At 34.1% G+C, this 13,165-nt stretch overlaps 1 protein-coding gene across 1 annotated transcript; it reads left to right on the top strand.

The window, feature by feature from the left end:
* Nucleotides 1–6,898: 6,898 nt before the first annotated feature.
* Nucleotides 6,899–12,826, top strand: LOC132175617 (uncharacterized protein At5g41620-like). Its single transcript, XM_059587616.1, has 3 exons — nt 6,899–7,483; nt 10,324–10,449; nt 11,044–12,826. The coding sequence occupies exons 1-3, from the start codon at nt 7,088–7,090 to the stop codon at nt 12,556–12,558; spliced, it is 2,037 nt and encodes a 678-aa protein (XP_059443599.1). The 5' UTR covers nt 6,899–7,087; the 3' UTR covers nt 12,559–12,826.
* The last annotated feature ends 339 nt before the right edge of the window (nt 12,827–13,165 follow it).

The raw sequence follows: 13,165 nt of genomic DNA, 5'->3' as shown, positions 1-13,165 counted from the left end.
TCTCATGTGTGCAACTAATATAAGAATTGCATTATGAGCTAAATTTAATTTTTTTTAAATAAGAAGCCCTTGCAAAAATTCTCTTGAAATGATTGACTTTAACTAAGTACCATTTATGTTCCACCTGATATAGAGATGACAAGTTGTGATGGGTCTAAAGAAATTCATGTACCTAATTCATCTCATAAAATCGGTTCTATAAGAGATGATTGTCCACTACTTATAAACATACCTAAGGTCTTGTCCACAGAAAATGTGGGATTCTTTCTCAATACCTTCATTTTTCCTGGTCCTTGTCATGTAGTAAGTAATGTGGGCCTTATTCGTCCTGTGGTAGGCTTTGATACCATGAAGAAATTCATGAGCTTAACTTATCTCATAAAACTAGTTCAATAAGAAAAGGTTGTTCATTCCTTATAAACATGCCCAAAGTCTTGTCCACAGGCAATGTGAGATTATTTCTCAACACCCTCCTTCACGTACATGACGGTATTTTCCCTGGCCCTTGTCATGTTAATTGGTAATTTGATATGGTATCAAAACCAAAGGTCATGAGATCAAACATTGACTCCGTCAAATCACCCCCATTTAAATTAAATATTCTATGTGTTGGCATCACCTATTAAAAGGGAGTTTGAGCCTACACGTGAGGAGGGGGAGTGTTAAACTAATAATTAAATAATTAAATTTACTTCTTCCTATAAGTTTAAGCTTGTGGGACAAGTGTAGTAGGACATAGTTTTATATATATATTATCTTTCCACAACTTCTTTTTTCTTTTTTTTTGTTGCTAAAATTGCATAAACTATATATCCCATAGTTGCATGGTTTGGATTTGATTAAATGATTCAATTTTGGCATAGGAGGGAGGATTAACTTGGGCACTTTGGATTAGGATTTCTTAAAATTTCAAGGGCATTCTACGGATCAGAAGATTTCCTCAAATCTCAACTATTGTTTTCAAATTAAATAGTTGAGAATTTTTTATATTAACACATTTCAACATATATGACTTTTAACAACTCAACATTTATCCCTTCAATCGTTACAATATTTATCCATATTTTGAGAGTGATAGCTCTTGATATGACAAAATTTCAACCACTTAATTTGAAAATAATAGTTGAGATTTCAACCACTCACTCAACCACTTATATAATTACTTTGAAAATAATAATTTCTACCCTAGAAATTATAGGCAACTTTGATCCAACCTTTTCAAACCTTTAGGTTTAGAACCAATAGATCTGAATCATGATCCTCTAGAATTCTGTTACGTGAATACGTCATGTGATAGATTTTAGATTCTGAGGGAACCTAAACTTTAGATTCTAAGGGAACTAAGACCTTTTAGATTTTGAGGAAACCTAAAAACCCTTTTCAAACTCAAGCTTTGGGATTAATTTTCTGAATCCATTTTATTAAAATATAATCATTTAAATATGAAGATTACAATGACTTAGATTTAGAGTAAAGCTCTAATCATTTTATTAAGCTTTGGGATTAATATAAACCTAAAAAAATAACTAGATAATTGAAATACAAATAGATATCTCTAATATAAAAATATTGATAACAAACTAATCTAAACTAATCTAAATGAAATCCAATTCATTTTAAATATAAATTTACTATAATTTAATGCCTACTTTATCTCTACGTTTCTTTGGTAACAAATTCATAATGTATTATCCCGAGTAGATATCTCTTGGGCACTTTCTGGGATTCAGGCCCATGCTTTTAATGAGATGCTCACTTCAATCTTATGGATTGACAGATACTTAAATTGTTTGATCACTCATCTTGGAGTCGTAAATGTCTTTAAATGTCTTTATCTATCTATCACAAGACGAAAACTGAAGGACTTTTGAGACAATTCTCCTTTTCTTTGTTTTTTTAAGCAAAAGGTGACCAATCAAATCAATCACATGCAAGGGGAAAATTTTGTACTTTCTCTTTTTCCATTTACACCCTTAGCTACATGTTATATTTAGCTCTGTAGAAGCCATTAGATTTATGGGCTAATAGGCCACGATGATCAGCCCAATTTTCTGGATTAGTGTGCAGATCCACACCAAGTACTTCAACGGAAAAGGTCCATGTTTACTCCGGGCAAATCCACAATATCTGGGCCCAATGGACATCTTACAATGTTCTTATGTTTGTTGTTTGACATGAAATCGAATGAGCCGAGGTGGTCAAAAAAGAGAAGTGTTACATATTCAATGGTAAATTTGTCAATCTTTTATAGAGAATGTACCTTTGGAGTCCTTTTTTAAGCCCATAATTTAGCATGTTGAGACACCACACAATTCAAAAGCTTAAGCTGAGTTCATAATATTAGTAGCAGTTACCTACTATATATATATATATATATATATATATATATATATATATATATTGTAAAAAAAAAGAGAAAAAACCAAGCTCATGAGTTTGGATCTGAACAATACTATATTAACCATTCACACTTCTTATATGTTTCAAATGCGAGATTCTATTCTCTTTACACTCACACATATACTCAACATGGAGATAGACAAGAAATGAGTAAAAGATGAAAACCAAACATTTCTTGTCATTCCGTTCAACTTTTCCTTGATTTTTGCTTTGAACAAGGTTTGAAATTTTAAACAAGAGCCATCTAATTTTTTTTTTTGAGTAACTGCACAACAGACTTTAAAATCTTAATTATTATTTTAATTGAATGGTTTAAATTTTACCAATCCAACCTTTATCACTTTTAAGGAATTTTTAAACTTTTTGTGTCTTAAACTTTTTTTTTAAAAAAAAAAAAAAAATTTTGCACGCGGCGTGCATATCTTTACCCCATTAAGTTATATATTGAGATAATTAGTTAATGAGATTTGATCTATGATACTGTGAAAGAAATTATAATATTATGAAAATATAAAATGAAATGCGGAATAAAAGAAACTAAAGATGAGAGATTTTACGTGGTTAAGTTATGATCTACATCCATGAAATAGTACAAAAATAAAAAATAAGTCGGTTTATAAAAAGTTATCACAGCACATTCGAACGAAACTACTTACCCTTTTGAGTGGGAATAAAACTCTCAATCCATTCCAAGCACTTAAAGTCAACCCGTTTCAAGTGCCGTTCGAACGAACTTGGGATGACAATTTCTATCTTTTATGTTCGAACGGATAAATAATCTCATTCAAACATTCTCTACTCCCATTGAGTCATGGCTTGATCTAGATCGCTCTAGTTATCCCTAGTCTAAATCAATCATGTTTGTAGGAGACATAGGTAGCCTGAAAGGAAATCTAGACCTGGAAGGAGTAAGATCCAACGGCCTTAGTGGCGGAGCCACAACACTCTTTGGGGGTGCCTTTTTAATTTTTTTTTTTCTCACCCCAAAATTAAAAAAAATTAAAAAAAAATCTTTTTACTTACCCATTACCCAAGACACGGCACTTCCAATATTACTAGTATTGCCATGATTTCTCAACACAGTTTTTACCTTGCTATCTTCAATAAGGTTGTCAAGCAAAGTGGGGTTGAGGATCTTTTGTCCCATATCGTGTCTAGGCGCCACCATCATCATCACTAAGCAAAGTAACTCCTCCTCTCTGACTCTCAGTCGCTTTTGTGTTAGATTTTTGTTCTAGTTTATTTCTTTTACTTAGTTTTAATTTTGAATTTTTTGATTTATTTTATCAATTTCTTGAGGTTGTAGGCGTGGCATGGGAACGATCGAACTCGATGATGCAACTGCCAAATTAGGTCATGATCTGATATCTCTGATTATTAATTCTCACATATTTATCTTTTCTATTTGTAATTTTTTTTATTTTTTATTTTTAATTATCTTCTGTTTGGTTGCCTAGAAAATTGAATAAAAGTTAGTAAACCTATATGTATGTATCTATGGAGTCTGGTTATCCAGAAATGGAAAAACCCATAGGCATCTAAATCGAAATGAATTTTTTTATTTAGATTCGATACTTAATGATTTTGTACTTGTAAGAGACTATAAAGTGCATTTCTAGGCTTTTTTTTCTTTTTCTTTTTTTGTGTATTTCTGCCTTTTTGATTTAGTGCCGACATATTACATTTCTAATATATAAATTTGAGCACATATTAATGAACTTTTATAAATATTTTTTTGGTGATGCATATATTGTGTGAATTATCAAATTTTTAAGATGAAGAAAATTTTTAAGACACCAAAAAAATTTTAATGACACTCCCAATATAAAATGTCTAGTTCCACCGTTGTACGGCGTACATATTGCCGCGCTTGACAGATGAGACTCCAACACGGCACGTAAAAGGATTTGGCAGAACGCGAGCCATTTACCTATTTACCGATTATCAGTGTACTTTTTTAATATAGTAATAGTAGGTAACTGCTATTTTTCATTTCTTTTTGAATAACTCCAAGCATGCTATTTCCAAGACAATTTCTTTATAAAAAATTTATCTGCCACTGCTACTTTCTCATGCGGTGATATTCATCATGCTACAAACTTTTTTTTTTTTTTTTTTTTTTTAAAAAAAAAATAAAATAAAATTCAAATGTGGGAGAGGAAAAAGGAATTATAGATATGAACATTTTCCGTTCATGATCCTAAACGAAGATAAAAAATAAAAAATAAAAAAAATACCAAAAGTAAAAATCTACCAAAAATGCAATTAGAATTGGCTTATTTAGCACTATGAGATATACTTGGAGGTAGCAGTAGATATCGGTTTGGTTTGCTTCAGTTCAATAGAGTCATTTTTTGTTCAGCTAAGTGAAATTGTCGGTTAAATCAGTTAATTCACTGATTACATTTGGATAATAATTTATTTCGAAAGTTTTGGTTAAACGGATATTTCTGTTAAAATCAGTTCGATTAATCAGTTAACCGTTGACTTTTTTAATTGAGCCAAAAATTGATTGTTCTGGCCCAAATTGTTTTTTTGGGCTAAAATAACTTATTAAACCAATTTTTTTTTTTAAAATGAGTCCATTAATTAATACAATAAGAGTTCATCATATATATGTTCTATTCATAAATTGGTCCTAGAATCCACCAACTAATATGTTCTACTAAAAAAACCTAGCTAATGCCCTTGTAATCATCATTTTACTAAAAAAAAAAATTTTTTGTAGTGATTTTTTTATTTAAATAATAATAAAAAATAATTAATATGATATATAAAATAAATAATGTGATATAAAAAATAAAAAAAGTAAAAATATTTTAATATTAATATTTTTAAAAAAATAAATAAAGTAAATAATACTTGGGGGGAGGGGAAGGAGTTTACCAAACGGAGCATAAACTCTGGTCTTTTCGGTGAGTAGGTTTCACCGAACGTGGCCTATAGGGCGTAGGTTCTTATTCTTGTTTACTTTCCTACAGTATTTTGGTGTTTTTCAAACATAGATTAAGACACGCAATCAATGTCAGAAGATTGGGTCGGTGGTCCTATTGAATAAATATCAGGATCCATCAATCCTATGATGGCCCGACCATAATTATAATTATTATTTTTTTTTCTTTTTCCAACTTTACACGATTACAAATATAAATATCCTTGTGTCAGGGAAACTACTGAGTTAATTAAAATAGGATATATTTTGGCATGCTAAATTCACATTCAGCTCAAGTGGAGTTCATAAAATCTAGTAGCAAGGCAAGAACAGTAATAACAACATATATATATCCACAAAAAACTTGGTTATGTTTGTTGAAATGTTTGTTTTTTCTATGTTAAGGAAGTGAGTATGAGCAAAGGAGGAAAGTAAGTGAAAACTTACCACAACTCAAATCAATTAAGAAAACTTCTGTCAAGAAATTTGTGGATCACCTACCAAGTTTGTGGAGAAAGGATAATTCCTCTTCTTTTTATGGTGATGACTTCCATGTTTAGATCAACAATCACAATCAATAGGCGCCATGTAACTATGGGATTATGAGTCCTTCTGGCAAACTCTTTTACCTTAGATATTGTGGTTGAAGTGGATTGATATGATATAAAGTTGTAAATTTTTTGTATTGAAAAATGAAAATGTTTTATTTTGTAATAATTTATTTATTTAAATAATAATAAAAAGTAAATAATGTGATATAAAAAGTAAAAAATAGGATAATATTTTGATGTTGATTTTTTTTTAGAAAAAAGTAGCGTGAACAGTTAAAAAAAAGGGAAAGGGTTTGCCAAACGGACCCTATGTCTCCTAATTCTTTTTTTTTTATTTTTTTATTTTTATAAATACCCCATATGTAATCAATCATTCATCAAGTTATAAATGTACAATTTGTATAAAGCTTTTTTTTTTCTTTGTTTATCTTTTTCGTTTTTTACATTATATTAGATTCAAAAATCCTGAATTCGAACTTTGTCTTTATTAACTGACATTTTATTTTAATTAAATATTTTAGGTATTGGGTCTCACTTATTAAAGAAGAGTTTGAGCTCACACGTGAAGGAAGTATTAGAATATTAATGAAATGATTAAATTTATAATTTTTTATAAGTTTAAGGTTTTAAGATAAGTGGTGATTTAACATTCTATTTTCAAAACAAAAATATTAACAAATAACCTAAAACACAAAATACTCAAAATTATTTTATTTTTATCTCAATGAGAAAATTATTTTAAATTAAAAACAAAAAATACCTCCTAAAATAAATTAACAAAAATGACATAAATCTATCACATCTAATCGTATATGCCTATTTAACATGCATGTATGTAACATGTTTATACGTCCACATGTGCATGTAAAACAAGCCCACGATTCCACTCGGAGGCCTAAAAGAGATTTACCCTTTCAAACGTACAGTAACCTTATTGTGGCGGGTGACCCAACTAAATGCGCCACGGGTAATCCAACCAAATTCTCATGATCCCCTTTGGCCATGGAGGTCAAAGACTGAGCTGGAGAAAGAGGAAGAAGATTGAAGAAAGCAAACACAATTTAAGAAACCAAACCAGACCCAAGAAAAAAAAAAAAAAAATCCAAACCCACCAGGCCTTTACTTTCCCAAACCCAAAACACAAGAATTTTTATTTTTTATAAAAAAGAATGAGAGAGAAAGAAGCATAAAAAAGAGAGAGAGAATGGAAAGGGGAGGGAAAAGTGGGGAAGGGGGAGCAGAAAAGGAGGAAAATTTAGGAGAAAAGTTGAGGAGAGGGGTATTGTTGGAAGGGAAAAGAGGGGGCCCTTGTACTCCAGTGCTCTCTTGGAGACTTTGGGCGCCTCCTACTGCCCATGATACCATCATTAGGAGCTACCCTTTTCACCATCCTTCTGCTAGAAAGCTCGCCGCGGCTCTCTGGGAGTTTCAGCAGCTTTATTTTCCACTCTCTCAAATGCACCGCGGTGTCAGTAATGCTGGTCCTGGGGCTGACTCTAGGCTGCGCCGCCACCAGCACCACTATAATAAGCTGAGAAAGGACAAGGGCCTGGATCTTTCCCACTTCTTGGCTGATAATTCTACTAGTTCTCCTGACCAGGTATTGGGGTTTTTCTTTTTCTTTTTCTTTTTTGGCTAGATTTGAGGTGTCTGATTTGGGTTTTTGATTTTTTGGCATGTTTGAGCTTGTGGGTATGTCCAATTTTTAGTGGGGTTTCTTTTTTTCTTTCGGATTCTTTTCCTAACACCTACATTTGTACTTGGGCAAGATCATGAGTGGATGACTGTGTTGATGTTTATGAGTATTTTGTATTTTGCTTTGTTTTGTATGCCTTTGTTTATTGATGGTTCTTGTGATTCATGGGGTTTCAGTGTATGGAGTTTCTTGCGTTAGACAAAATCACTTGTTAAATGTCACGTGTTATTAGACTTATTGGTTTCTTTCTTTTCCGTAAATATGTGTTATACCAAGCATGTTTTATTTGTTTAAAGCTTCCGCGTGGCTCTTTCATTTATAGATATGTTTGTTGGTCCAGATGGGCAGGAAATGTGAATGGGTTTTTGTTTCTTTTCTTTTTCTGGTTAAAAGGTGGTTTTTGATAAAATTTTGATTGTGGGTTTCTGGGATTTTTAATCCTCTTTTATTAGGCCATTGGTAAAGATTGTCTGTTGTTTGTTTTTCGCATTGATTCAATTGTAGAACCTATTTTTTGTCCCCAAGAGCCAAGAGGCAGCTCAATCTCAATCGGCTGGGGCCACGCCTCATGAAGTGGACGTTACTAGTTTGAATCCCCCTTCCCCTCATGTTTGCCCATGTCAAAAAAAAAAAAAAAACCTATTTTACATCTTATGTTGTCGGTTGTCCTGTTGATTTTCATGTTATTCATTATCGTCATTTGTTTTGAATCTGTGGTTCCTCTTTTAGTTCTCTACTCAATGGTTATAATGGGTTCTCATTAGAAAGTTAAAAATAAAAAAATCGGTTCTCATACAAAGCAAAGAACTCTGAAGTTTCATTTTCTATTTGGTGAGGATTTCTACAGTAATGATTAGATTTTTCTTGTTAATTCTGCAGTGCCATATACTTGCTAGCTGCTTTACTCTTACTAAATTAACTTTTGTATAGAACTTTCACGTCCAAAATGTTTGAAAGTGCTACATAATTCTTCGACCCTGATTATGCCACCCCTTCTCTGTTTAACTCCCTTGGATAATTAATTACAATAAGGGTTAATTATCTTTTTAGTACTTAGGTTTTCACGTTTTTATTTTTTTCCACTTAGGTTTCAATTTGTATTATAAATGGTACCTGACTTATGGGTAAATACAAATTTAGTACCTTCATCACGATTCTGTTAGCCAAACTAACGGATTGTCATGGGGGTGGTTTCGGCCACCCCCTACGGCCCATCTGTGGGTGGCCGAACCACTCATAAGGCTTTAGGGGTGGCTGAAGCCAAAAAGGGGTGGTTGAATCACCCCAAGACCAGCCGCAGGGGGTGGCTGAAAGCACCTACGTTACAGTCCGTTAGTTTGGGTGACAGAATTGTGACAGAGGTACTAAATTGGTATTTACCCATAATTCAGGTACCATCTGTGATACGAATTGAAATCTAGGTGTGAAAAAATAAAAACGTGAAAACCTAAGTAATAAAAAGGTAATTAACCCATAAAATAATGACCTTGACAATTGAATGAAGAAGCATATATTTGATACAAATTACTCAAATTGAGCAGTGCGAGAGATGTTTATTCTGTATGTTTATTCTGTATTGCATTATCTCGTAGCCTTGCCAATTCTAAGTATATCTACTCCACTATGTGCCATTTATGGAGGTTTGGAACATTTGTGTGTTTTGGATAACCTTAGAAAGGATGGACTTCTGAAACTAAAGTTGGAAGTTATCTTTGATAGATTTATTTAAAATATTGGGTATTTCAATAGTTATGAAATCTATTTTATATCTAAAAGTTTTATGTGCATTTAATTGAAAGATTTACATCTTTCAAGTCAATCCAAAATTTTGGAGAGAACCAATATTTTGAAGTGTAGGAAGAAAAGTTGTCCCACATTGACTAGATAGTTGGATGTCAACTAGCTTATAAGGAATCATTTTCACTTAACAATGAATTGAGTGATGGATAAGAGAGCTAGCCGCCTAGCGGCGGCAAAGCTGCCCGTGTCATGTGACATGAGCACGGGTAATGGGTGTTATGAGGTGCACTTTGCACATGCACATTGGATTTTGAGGAACTCTAATTTATTTTGGAAATTAAAAAGTTAACTAAGACTACTCTCGGTCAACCGAGCTTGATGCATCACGGCTACATACAAAAACCCGAGAGCCTTAGTAGAATGCTTGGAAGAAGCTCGGTCAACTGAGATAGCTCAGTTGACCCAAGTGCGAAATTAAAGAGTTTTGTATTATATATTAAATTGGATTTTGTGGTTACAATTTAAATTATCTATTAAATTGGATTTGGTGGTTACAATTTGTGACCAATGGATCAAATGATTTTGGACCACTGGATGTGTCCGAAATCACTATAAATATGACCCTTTGGTCATACGCAAAGACACGCAATCTCATAGCTTTTCTCTATTCCTCCTACATATCTCTTTTGTGTTATTCTCTCCACTAGGTTGTTTTCTCTATTCCTCCTACTCTTTTGTGTTATTCTCTCCATAAGGGTGTTTTCTTATTACTCTAGAAAGTGCTATTTTAGAGTACCATTTGGGTTTCGTTGTATCCTGAGAAATATTTTGTCAACCAAACCCCTAGGCACTTATAAATGGGACAAAATACATCTAAAGATATCATCGTTGTGATTGAGCTTTGAAGTCTCATTTTATTTTGCCTTCATAATGGTCCCTCTTGTATTCCATAATATTTCCAACAATCTCTTCGCAACTGATTTTTATCTGATGATCGCTGCCAGCCGGGGAGTGCAAGCAGTTTGAGGAGGCATGTTGCTGCATCACTGATGCAACATCATCGATCAATTGAAAGGAATAATCGCGCCCTGCAGCCTGTATCTCCTGCAAGTTATGGTAGTTCCATGGAGGTAAGCATCATGATCTTTTTGACAAATTTTAAAGTTAATGCTCTTTCACCAGTAATTTCAAGTAGAAGAGCGATACCACATAAAATGATTATATCCATTTTGGTTTAATATTGGTTTTGCTGGAGATAAATATTATTAAGAATCCAGAATAAGGCAGACTGCCTGTTATGCATCCTACACAAACTGATGAGACATGGGCCAGATTCACAAGTCGTACCTTTGAATAGTATGTGAAAGACTATAGAGCAATGCATTTTCCTTGAAGTGTCGAGAACGCACCACAATGGTGCGTCACTGGAGAAAGGAAATATATATCTAGGGAAGCATGATGGAAGCGTAATGCTGACTGTAGCCCTTGGGCAGTGGGCTTAATCAATTGACTTGTATTATTATACATAATTTTGGAATATTTCTAATTTGTGTTATGAATCTGAGTCAAGTGTGTCTCATAAAGTTGACTCCAAAGACATTACACACGGTACAATGTGCACCTTATGTTTTCTCTCATTGAACTTCTGTCTTAGTATCCTAACCTTCCATAATCAGGTTTCTTCATCATACTTATTCATCGGTTTACATGCCTTTCTCTTACAGGTGGCACCTTATAACCCTGCAGTCACTCCTACTAGTTCTTTGGATTTTAAGGGAAGGATTGGTGACTCACATTATAATCTTAAAACATCTACAGAACTGCTCAAAGTATTAAATCGGATCTGGAGCTTGGAAGAACAGCATGCGTCCAATATGTCATTGATAAAAGCATTTAAAATGGAGTTGGATCAATCCCGTCACAAAATCAAAGAGTTGCTTCGGGACAGGCAAGCTGGTCGACATGAGATGGATGATTTATTGAAGCAAATTGCAGAAGATAAACTAGTTAGGAAGGGTAAGGAACAGGAACGAATCCATGCTGCAGTTCAGTCAGTGAGAGATGAGCTAGAAGATGAGAGGAAGTTAAGGAAAAGATCAGAGAGCCTCCACAGAAAGTTAGCTCGGGAGCTTTCTGAGGTGAAATCTTCTCTCTCTGTTGCTGTGAAAGAGCTGGAAAGGGAGAGAAAATCAAGGACTTTGTTGGAAGACCTCTGTGATGAGTTTGCTAGGGGAATAAAAGACTATGAACAAGAGGTCCATGCTTTAAAACAGAAATCTGACAAGGATGGGACTCGAAGGGCTGATCAAGATCGTCTGATTCTTCATATATCTGAATCATGGCTTGACGAACGGATGCAGATGCAGCTAGAAGAAGCCCAGCATGGTTTTGTGGAAAAGAACTCAATAGTTGATAAGTTAAGCCTTGAAATAGAAACCTTCCTTCAAGCTAAACGCCTGGATAACTCTAAAAGTATGGATAACCAGCTGTCGAGAGATCGCCGCAAGTCACTTGAATCTGTCCCTTTGAATGAGGCTCTGAGTGCACCTCAGGACATGGGTGATGAAGAAGATTCTTTAGGCAGTGATTCACATTGTTTTGAGCTGAACAAACCAAGCAACAATGACTTAAAATCACATGGGGATGAAGCTGCGGATGGTCATATTGATGAAGCAGTGAAATCAAATGAAATGAAGAGAAGTTTCATCTCTCATCAACGGGTAAAAAGTCGTACTCCATCCAGCTTTCAAGTTAAGTTTGAAGAGCAGATGGCTTGGGCTATGTCATGCAATGGAAATAAGAAGTCCCAGGTAGTGGATACAGAACAGGATAAAACCACAGAAGCGAAGCCAGTTGATGTAAGCATTTCCCAGAATTCTGAACATCACGAAGCGACTGAAGACAGCAGTTACCAAAATAGGAATTTACATGATGAAATCCATGGGATGAGTTCCAATTACATGGTTGATAACCTAATAAGCCAATTTTCATTGTCGGATGGTGGGAACTTAAATCCTGACAGTAATTATGGGGAGGCTTCCTGCAGTAACTCTGGATGGAGGAATCAGCCGAGTCCGGTACGACAATGGATGCCAAAACTAGCATCCCCAGATCTTGATGTCTCTGAATCTTCGAAATTGCCTCCAGTCTTAAAGGAGAATACTTTGAAGGCGAAGCTTCTTGAAGCAAGGTCAAAGGGTCCACGCTCACGTTTAAAAGCTTTCAAACGCTTCTCATAGGTTTCCTGAATTTACTGGTTTAGAGCTTATGAAGGTTCTAAAAGCTTCCCACTAGGCTTATGGGAGTGGATGGGTCTGCCTAGCGGGCTGGGAATTTGCAATTTGTGAATATTGGCCATGGTACCTTCTCTGATTTTGGGATGTCACTTTACTTTCAAATGATGATAGTTCTGTTTTATCTTTTGTAATTTTGTAATTCAAGCCTGTATATGAGTGTAATGTTACTACATAGCTACATGGATAAGAAGAATTTCCAGACCGATTACAATTTTGAGTAATTACTTTGAGCCTTTCTGCACTCATCCCAGGTAGTTATCACTAATATATATGTGTATCCCATGTTTGCACAAGAATAACTTTATATGGAAAGTCTCTTTCATTTGTTGGAAGTGATCCTGAAACCATGCAAATGCTTTCTAAGTTTTTTTCGCTTTCTTCTTTGTATATTCAATGATTGTTGTATACAAAACCTTGTGCTGCAAGTCTATTTCCCAGAAGGTTATTGAGCAAATTAATTAGCTTTTTACAGCTAAAGTTGGTTGGGTATTGTTTGCAGACTGAGAAAGGACGGAGGATTTAGGCCTAGTTTGTTTCGGCGGAAAATATT

The sequence above is a fragment of the Corylus avellana genome, chromosome ca3 (genome assembly GCF_901000735.1).
Source record: "Corylus avellana chromosome ca3, CavTom2PMs-1.0".
In the NCBI taxonomy this organism is placed as follows: domain Eukaryota; kingdom Viridiplantae; phylum Streptophyta; class Magnoliopsida; order Fagales; family Betulaceae; genus Corylus; species Corylus avellana.
Note: the sequence above shows the minus strand (reverse complement) of the source record. Positions and strands in the feature narration are given on the sequence as shown.

What these genes read in the sequence shown, in the direction of transcription:
- LOC132175617 (XM_059587616.1), top strand. Translation starts at nt 7,088, where the DNA reads ATGGAAAGGGGAGGGAAAAGTGGGGAAGGGGGAGCAGAAAAGGAGGAA. An exon ending in CTACTAGTTCTCCTGACCAG is followed by an intron (nt 7,484 to 10,323) that starts GTATTGGGGTTT and finishes GATCGCTGCCAG; the next exon opens with CCGGGGAGTGCAAGCAGTTT. An exon ending in GTTATGGTAGTTCCATGGAG is followed by an intron (nt 10,450 to 11,043) that starts GTAAGCATCATG and finishes TTTCTCTTACAG; the next exon opens with GTGGCACCTTATAACCCTGC.